Here is a 10,082-nt window from a genome sequence, read left to right on the forward strand (position 1 = left end):
ATGTCTCTGACTGGTAAGCTCACAAATGTTGCTACTACTGTGATGCTCAAAGTTCTTCTTGACTGCAAGGAAGCTGGCTGTACCAGACAAACTGCAGTGTAAGGATCTCCATGATAATGGTTTATTTATTTTGTGGATCACTTCTTTCCCCAGCCACCCTACTTCTTCTTGATCAATAAGCCAGCAGTCATGAGATTACCAGTCATTAGTCTGACAGCTCAGATATAAAGATGCAAAGCCTTCCTGTACCAAGATAGCCACCTCCACAAAGAGGCACTGGAGTTGATTTACTAAAGGCAAATACGCTATTTACTCTGCAAGGGAATTTTTCCCATAGCTTAGTGAATGAGGTGAAGCTCTGCTGACTTCCATCATCAAATGATGTTTAAGCAAAAATGCTTTTTTTTTATATTCTCAATGCATATAATTGGGTATTGTTTGCAAACTTTCACTAAATTCACTATGTTTTAGGGGAAACTCCCTTGCCTTCAGTACATCAATCTCATCACCATAAATCTTTAATAGGAAAAGATGAGTAAACAAGAGGCAATATTAGTAGCTAGTCCTTTGCTTTATGTTTGCCTTTTTTTCAGCACAGCTTCCACGTTACAGGTCTTTAAATTCAACACTAATTTACTAACAAACATACAGTATCAGTCTGGATGTCACACCACTTCCGCAAACTCAATCTATTCAAAACTAAGCTCATAATTTTTCCTCCCCCACGTGCCCCTTCCCCTAATCTTTCTGTCAAGATCACTGGCACAACTATCAGCCCATCCCCGCATGGCAAGGTTCTAGGTGTAATCCTGGACTCTGATCTATCCTTTAGGCCCCATGTCCAATCACTGTCCAAATCATGCAGCCTCAATCTCCCCAACATTTCCAAAATAAGGCCCTTACTAACCAATGAAACAACAAATCTCCTAGTTCACTACCTGGTCATCTCTCGTCTTGACTACTGCAACTCCTTCTCATTGGTGTACCTTTACATAGGCTATCCCCCCTTCAGTCCATCATGAATGCTGCTCCTAGGTTCATTCACCTTAACAACTGCTCAGTGTCTGCTACTCCTCTCTGTCAATCCCTCCATTGGCTTCCGCTCACCCAACAAATTAAGTTCAAAATACTAACAACAACTTACAAAGCCATCCACAACTCTGTCCCCAGCTACATCACTAATCTAGTCTCAAATTACCAACCTAATCGTTCTCTTTATTCCTCCCAAGCCCTCCTGCTCTCTAGCTCCCGCGTCACCTCATCTCATGCTCGCCTCCGTGACTTTTCCATAGCCTCTCCTACCCCAATATGTCTGATTATCTCCTGCTCTGCTTTTAGACAATCCCTGAAAACCCTTCTCTCCAGAGAAGCTTATCCTGCCCACATATAACCACTGTACTTTTATTTTCTCCATCAACTCACCCCCCCCACAGTTATTACCTTTTGTATTACTTGACCCTCCCTCCTAGATTGTAAGCTCTAAAAAACAGAGTCCTCTGATTCCTCCTGTATCAAATTGTATTGTAACTGTACTGTCTGTCCTCATGTTGTAAATCACCGCGCAAATTGTTCATAATAATAAATAATAATAAATTGGATTTGATGTTTGTATTCTGTGAGGTAGCGTACAAAGAACAACTGATATGGAAAAGCAAAACCCACTATTCTTTACAGATCATCTCATAACTTATTTGACAGCAGTAAACTTAAACTTGCATTGATGTTGTATTATTACACTTTATTGCATCATCATTGTGCTCCCCTTTCCTTTACTAAACAAGTCTAAATGTTATTTTCATTCTTGTATGTTATAGTAGCAAATTACTTTTCGAGGAGAGGTATAGGTTTACATACACAGAGTGGTCTCATCAGAAATCCAAGTGGGTTTTATAGCATGGTAAAAACAGGTATCAAAAAAGGACCATTCAGGGAATGTTCCTATTATCCTCTGAATTTTCTCTGAAAAGGTATGTTGAGCCAAATGGCACAATATATAATGTTTACTACCTATCAACTCTCTCCAAACCTCAAAAAAACTCAGAGTGCAGAGCCCAATACTGATTTTCACAAAGGCATTGGATGCATCTTTAAATTCAGCTTCCTCACATTTCACTAAAAATATGTTTTGTGTACTTCTAAAAAAAAGTAGTAATGAGGTAATACAACAAACATTCAATATCAGAAATGATGGGAATTATGGGATACTTTGGGGTTGATTTACTAAAACTGGTGAGTCTGGTGAAATCTGGTACAGTTGTGCATGGTAGCCAGTCAGCTTCTAACTTCAGCTTGTTCAATTAAGCTTTGACAAAAAAAACAAAAACTGGAAGCTGATTGGATTATATGCAGAGCTGCACCATATTTTGCACTCTCCAGTTTTAGTAAATCAACCTCCGTGTCTAAAATGTAAATGCATCTTCAGTGCAGTTAGAATTATAAAGTAGTCCAATTCCCTAGCACCCCTTGCAGGCTTACATTTTGCAAATGTGCTCTCTAAGCCAGGTAATTCCGATGAAGTCATTTTTTCCAGTTGAACCTCTGAGTACAAACTCATACTCAGAAGCTCCAAGGGAATAATAGAGAGTGCAGACTGCATGCACAGGCCCAGCTAGGAATATTTTGACAAGCACCTGTGCAACGTAGTCAGCAATTTCTCGCTAAAACATTAGGAAATGTGCATGTATTGAAGAGTTTTTAATGAGTGCCGGTATTGTTGAAAAAGGGATATATTAATGAAAATAGGGTCAACTTACAGTAGTCAGATTCAAGTCCCTCATTTCTGCACATTCACCAACTATCTGCCAACATTTGCAGTTTTATAAGTACATCCCCAGATTCAACATCTTGCATTTTAATATACTTTAACAGCTAGCTATATGTATAAAAGCTCAAAATCTTGGATTTTGACATATTTTAACCTTCTTAGGATTCTCAGAAAACTAGTTAGTAACTTAAAACCAGCTTAGAGAAGTTTTCAGTTATATACGCTTTTGGGGAAGTATTTGTTTATTACAGGTATTTATATAGCACAGACAATTTACGCATAGACTTGGATATATTATACATCCCCACAGAATGTTTTGTTTCTTTCAAATGTTTGTTGTTATTAAAAGCTTCCTTTATTTTATAACTAAAATGTTGGTTTCCGTACTTCTATATAATGACAACATGAAAGATACATTTATTTTATTAGCTTAAATTTAAATGAGAAAATTACTAAAATGTTAGTGGATATTTTCCCTTAGCGCACAAAGTCTGAAAAAAAAAAATACAAACAAACCCCTAAGCCTTTGTGTGGGTCTATGGAACATACGGGGGGGGGGGGATTTACTAAAAACGGTGCACACAGAATCTGGCGCATCTGTGCCTAGTAACCAATCAGCTTCTAACTTCAGGTCCAGCCCACCTCCACGAAAAAATAAATGTCAGCAGCAGCAAATACTGCAGCTGCTGACTTTTAATAAATATACACTTACCTGTCCAGGGAGCCCGCCCCCCCCCCCCCCCCCGAAAGGTGTCAAATGTGGAACCGGAGGGGGGGGGAGACGGATAAGCGGAAGTTGCAGTTTTGAGTGGAACTCCACTTTAAGCTTTGACAATAAAATGATGGAAGCTGGTTGGTTACTATGCAGGGCTGCACCAGTTAGTTTTAGAAAATCACCCCCACAGTGTAAATACTCTAAAATTAACATTATAATACACTATTTTGTTTCCCATATATTGGTACATCCTATTACAACTACATTTTTACAATAAAATATTAAAAAATATGTATGTTTTCTGCACTAATTCAGTGCTCTTTCAGGGACTGAATACCAATAGCATTGTTCTAGCCCATACATAAGACATCAGGCAGCTAGGTGTTCTCAAGCTTTCCTATTGAGCATTAACATATAAACTTTAAGCTTATACAGTGCATATTGGTTTCTAATGTCAGCCTACAATCCAGATGGTTTTGGTAACAAATTACCAGACTAAAATTATTAGGCAGGTATTGCAAGACAACTGTTTTAACATAGGAATTTATCAAATGGCTGTGTTTATTATGACCATGGGTGACCTTCAGCCAAGTAGACATCCATGGTGATATCAATTGTGCACTTATACCTCTGAAAATACAGGTCACACACTGATTCTGTTTGCATTGTATAACTATGAGTACACCAGCAAAACCAAACCAAAGCATCCTTGATTTTTTTTGGATCCTGTTGTGAATACATAAATAGATAAATGATGCCCCCATTTTCAGCCAAAAACTGACAGTATTGCAGGATGCAGCATGATAAGGCCACCAGGTCATGCTTGCAACAAAACCAGCCATACTCAAGATGGTTACTCTAAAAATCGCATTATTTAATTCAAAATCTCATCATGAAATGTGTCATGGGACAGTATCTTTGCCCTGGGGCCTATGGTACATTAAACTACCTGCATGGCCTACATGGCCACCAGAAGGATGGTTGAGTCACTAATTAGATGGTGTGAATCGCATTACAGTAACCACTTTAATGTTCATATTCATTCAACCCAACGCTCATAAAGCAACAGTCACTGACATTAATAAATACCTTCTACACTATAAGGGACCTGATTATACTGAACCACTAAGATCAGAAAATGAAATCCTCTTCTCAGACTTTAGAGTGCATCTGTTTTAACAAATAGCTTACAAAAGAGCTTAAAGTGTTACTAAATCCAGGACCCTGCATTCACTATATCTGGTTTCCCACCATACACAGAACATGGAAATGCAACTATTTTAGTAAATATAAACTGCTAAATACATTTTCTCATCAGCAGTATATAGCAGTCTTGTGACTTCTATTAATGCCAGGCTAAGCACTGGTTAAAGCGTCTGGGAGGAGTTTTCATTCTCCTCTGACTGTCCTATGAGGCTGCATGACTCCTGGCCCTCTGTCTGGGCAGTACTGACTGGCCCTGTGCTGATCACATGCACCCTCCCAAGAAAATAAGAAAAAAAAAACTCTCTAGCAACACACATCAAACTGAGCATGTGCAGAGTGCCTCCAAGGTTCTGTACTATCAGGAGATAGATTGGGGACAGTAAAAGAAGGGGAAGATCAGAGAGGAAGGAACAAACTGCTTTTTTACACAATGGAGAGGATTAACCCCTTCACAGTGAGTATAGCAAGCATGCTTTACTGTATATACAGTCTGATTTAATGTTGTGGGTTTAGTAACACTTTAAAAGGATTGTTATTGGTCACTAAAAACACTATACCAACATTGTATTCCAGACCACAATCACTAATTGTATTATAAAAACATAAAGTAACATATTGCTTTTAAAATATAGGTGTCGTTAATTACTGTATTTATAGGCATATAACACCCAAATCAAAGTTTTTAGGGGGAAAATCACATTTTCAATAAAGAACTTTGAAGCAAAATAAGAGACAGTGCCCACCAATGCAGCCTCACAAACAATTGCCCATCAGTGCAGTCTGATCAATGCCCATCTACAGCCTCACAATTGCCCATCAATGCAGCTTGATCAGTGCCCACCTACAGCCTCACAATTGCCCAACCCTTCAGCTTGATCAATGTCCATCTGCAGCCTCACAATTGCCTATCACTGCAGCTTGATCAATGCTCATCTGCAGCCTCACAATTGGCCATCAATGCCCATCTGCAGCCTCACAATTGCCTATCAATGCAGCCTGATCAATACCCAACTATAGCCTCACAATTGCCCATCAATGCAGCTTGATCAATGTCCATTTGCAGCTTCACAATTGCCCATCAATGCCCATCTACAGCCTCACAATTGCCCAGCAATGCAGCCTGATCAATGCCATCTGAAACCTCAAAATTGCCCCTCACTTCAGCTTGATCAATGCCCATCTGCAGCCTCACAATTGCCCATCAATGCAGCCTGATCAATGCCCATCTACAGCCTCTCAATTGACCATCAATGCAGCTTGATCAATGCCCATATGCAGACTCACCATTGCCATGAATGCAGCCTGTATAATGCCCATCTGCAGCCTCACCCCAGATTACTGCTGCCTTGTATGGAACAGGGAAGGGGCGGGACGAGTGCCGTCAGATTACATACAGCGAGAATCTCCTGTTTACAGAGCTGCCTCTTTAATACAAAGTCCCGCCTCCTGGACTGGATTCTATGATAGACAGAACACTGGTCCAATGACAGCCCAGGAGATGGGATTTCCTATTACAGAGGCCGCTCTGTAACAGAGTAAATTACTGAGTAAACAGGAGATTCTCGCTGTATGTAAACTGATGCCGCTCATCCCATCCCCGCTCACCTTTTCCTTCCGAGGTAGCCCAAATTGCAGTATCGGCGTATAACACGCACACACTATTTGCACCTGATTTTCAGGGTGAAAATGTGAGTGTTATACGCCAATAAATACAGTAATACGAGTGTTACTAATGTGTTATATGACTTTGAATATCATATATAAGCAACTACAAATCAAATAAAAAAATATATATTTGACCTCTGGAATTCAAAGTATTTTATTTAAAGGGAAGCTAGTCTTTTGAAAATGTTTGTTTCAGCTGTACTTGAATAGTATAATCTACGTGCTAGTATTTAAACCCACCTCTGTGTGTATAGTTTTGCATTATACACTGCATGAAACTATAGGCATGGCCATGGTTGCTTTTATGTATTTGGACATTGCTTCCTGTACACTAGGGGTATGAAATAGGATTGCCTTTTGAAATGTCCATAGACATCGATTTACTAGAGGCAAATACACAATTCACTTTTGGAGGAAATTTCCCCTTAGGTTAATGAATGAGGTGAAACACTACTGACTTTCATTATCAAATCATGTGCTAGAAAAAATACTTCTTTCCTTGACTGTGATTGGGTATTCTTTTCCAAATAGATTTTAGTCACTTACTTACCTAAAAGAAGATTCCCTTGCAAAGTGAATGGCCAATTTCCTTTAGCATATTCACTCTACTACATGAAACAAATGCTTATTTGCCAGCTTCTTTGGCAATAATTGGCATGCCCATGGTTTGGCAATGATAATGGTTATACATCCAGTTATTTTAGTGTGACATGGAAGACACAATCCTTTTGCTGGGTGCATCTGTATTTCTGTATGGCTCGCAAATGGCTGATTCTATTGCTTCTAAATTAAATGTCAGATCAGTACATTATCATTACATTTGGCCATTACCACGAGTGGCCTAATCTGTGGCTGAATGGCCTGTCAGTTGCCAAGAAAGGAAAGTCTCTGGCAGCTAGGTCTACAAATCTATGGTCAGGTTTGCTATTCCGATTATGAGAATGGTTGAAGGCAATAGACTCTATGGAGTTAATTTACTGAAACTGGAGAGTGCAAAATTTGGTGCTAAAAACCAATCAGCTTCTAACTTCAGCTTGTTCAAATAAGCTTTGGCAATCTAAAAAAAATGGAAGCTGATTGGTTTCTATGTAGAGCTGCACCCCCATAGGTCTGATTTTATTAAGTGTGAAATGAGGTTGAATTCAGTGAATAAATCTGTATTCACTTCACTTTACATCACTTCAAACATCCAATCAAAAGCAAGAGAACTCAATTTGTTTTTAAATTATTCTGCACATGCCTGGATGTTTGTATGTAACTCACATTTACTAGCTCAGATCCTCAGTAGGTAACCACATGTGTCTCAGTAGCATTCCTGGCTGACTATACCTTCTGATTTAAAGAAGCCCCTAAATGAAACATTTTAACAAATCTATATAAAAAAAAGCATTAAGGGAATTAACCAACCCCATGCATAAAAAAAAATGTCACATCTAAAAACTTTTGGTCAAATGTTAAAATAGTAAGTCAAGATACGTATTCGCTGAAAATATGCTATAGGTTTGCTGTATTATGATAGTGCAGATGGAGTCAACAAGGCAGTAATATCTAGCGACCAATCAAATTTCACTTTCACAAAGTAATTTCAATATGAATGTGACTCTGAATTGTTGTTAGAGGTTATTGCACTTTGCACAATATTCAATGAAATTTAATAATCCCACAAAGATTTGAACCACATACAAGCAACCTTCAGTCTACCTGCAGATAGACATGGATAACTCCCTAAATTGTCATTCCTTACTTTAAAGCTTGACATCTTCAAACATTTTTAATAAAATTAGCATGAGTTTCATTCATTATTTCATTGAGAAAATACAAATTTTAGCAGAGATACCTGACCTGCATGTCATTTGCCTTCAGCAAAACCCCTGCATGGTCATGTCTACTTAGCAAGCTGAACATTCACAGAGTTTAATTTGTTGTAATAATGGTTAGATGATACATTCTACAACTGGCTTAAAGACCTTGGCAACAATTACACAGCTTTCTAAGAACTTAAAGTATGCAAACTATTGGTAGTATAACATATAACAAAAGAAACGTAAAATAAATACAAACACTAACGTAATAAATCTTTTCAAGACAAGTGAGGAATTTAACAGCATTCTAAGAATTTCTCTAGTTCGTGTTAGGTACACTTGACCTTGATATATATATATATCTGTTTCAACATCAAACAGTTCCCAGAATGCAAGTCACAGGGATGCTGCCTGCTCAAAGGCTATTGTAACTACTCAAAAGACACACATCACAAAAATATGCAGGGCCATTATGGAAACATAAAAAATAAATTAAGATGATCTGTAGCAATGAATGATCCACATTTCGAGCTATGGATCTTCAGTTGTCTGTATGGGCATACAGGATGCAGTTGTAATAGACAAGAGTACACACACTGACACCAAACAGAAGCTTTGAACCTACCTGTGCAGATCTTACATGACAGGATACACAAGAACAGATAGACAAGGCAGCAGTTGCAGTGCAGTCCCATCCCTTTCCTTGCCCCATCCACTTAATGGTCTAAACACATGGAGCAGACGCTGAAAATGCCTTAAATCTGCCAATGTGTGTTGCTTGCTTTCCCTAGTTTTTTTCCAGCAAAGTTAGTAGTGAATCACTGCCCAGGGAACAACTTTGCTTTTTTTTTTTTTTCCACCGTCGCCTGTGTGGATTTATTGAAGGGGGGCAAAAAAGGGAAAATTATGACTTTGGGATCAAATATTCCTTCAGCAGTAAAAGACTGTTTTTTTTTTTTTTTTTAAAGTGTTATTAGTGCAAATAAGATCCCCTTATGAGTACAATCAAGCATGAGCTTCTTACTAAAAGGAGCCCACTGGATTGGGAGGCAGATGAAAGTAAAAGAGTTTCTGTGCAGGAAGGGAGAAATATAAAGCAGCTGCAAAGCAGACAAAAGAGGGAAAGAGATCAGATCTCCCTTGCACTCACACACATGCACATGCTGTTCTGAATACTGCACACATTATCTCTGCCTCACACAGCTATAAGAGCAGCAGGAGGGGAGGAGAAGAAGTAGGGAGAGAGCTGTAACTAACTAGGTGGCTATACAAGCGTAGACATTCAAAGAGGAGGGGGGGCTTTCCTTTGCCAAAGAAAGCTGATTGGCTGTTAGCAATAAATGATTTGCATAAACTGCACGTGAAAGAGAAGCAGGTAAGGGGAGTAGTGGAATGCGTGATGCATGTAACTCTACAAGTCTACTACACAATAGTAAAAGATTAGTCAACGCTACAATATTTACTTGATGCTTTTTTGAGCATCTCATCTAAAATGTTACATCAGCTTGAGGTCTCTATTAAGGATGTTCATATTCAACTTAATGAATCTTTTCTAAGGATGGGTGCACAAGATCTGGTAAATATAAATTTGACTAGGCACAGTATGTGTATGTTTTTTAACAACAATTCAAAATAAAACCATTAGAAGTCTTACATCGCCAAAAAAACACTACCAGCCCAGTGCTTTAAAGAAGAAATCCAGGCGTGGATATTTTATTCATAGTTACATTGGTCCGCCTTGGGCCAATGAAACTAGGTATATACCATGTCAAACAAAACCAAAGAAATTTCCCACCTCAACTTACCAACCAGTCTGCAACCAACCTAATTATCCTATCTAACATTATGGGGGGGGGGGGGGGGTTATTTACTAAAGGAAAGTACACTTTGCACTGCAAATGCACTTGAAAGTGCAATGAAAGTGCACTTG

General features: G+C 38.7%; 1 protein-coding gene across 1 annotated transcript in view; it reads right to left on the bottom strand.

Moving 5' to 3' along the window:
- ADAMTS19 (ADAM metallopeptidase with thrombospondin type 1 motif 19) overlaps positions 1-9,634 on the bottom strand; it is a 354,949-nt gene extending 345,315 nt beyond the window's left edge. The window contains exons 1-2 of the mRNA XM_077463285.1: positions 9,616-9,634; positions 8,778-8,867 (exon numbers count right to left, since the gene is read on the bottom strand). Coding sequence (XP_077319411.1) covers positions 8,778-8,867; positions 9,616-9,634 — 109 coding nt within the window. The remainder of the gene's footprint in view (positions 1-8,777; positions 8,868-9,615) is intronic.
- Between the last annotated feature and the right edge of the window lie 448 nt (positions 9,635-10,082).

This window comes from Lithobates pipiens, unplaced genomic scaffold, assembly GCF_037356315.1.
Source record: "Lithobates pipiens isolate NorthernLeopardFrog02 unplaced genomic scaffold, aLitPip1_a1.2 Scaffold_3, whole genome shotgun sequence".
Lineage (NCBI taxonomy): Eukaryota > Metazoa > Chordata > Amphibia > Anura > Ranidae > Lithobates > Lithobates pipiens.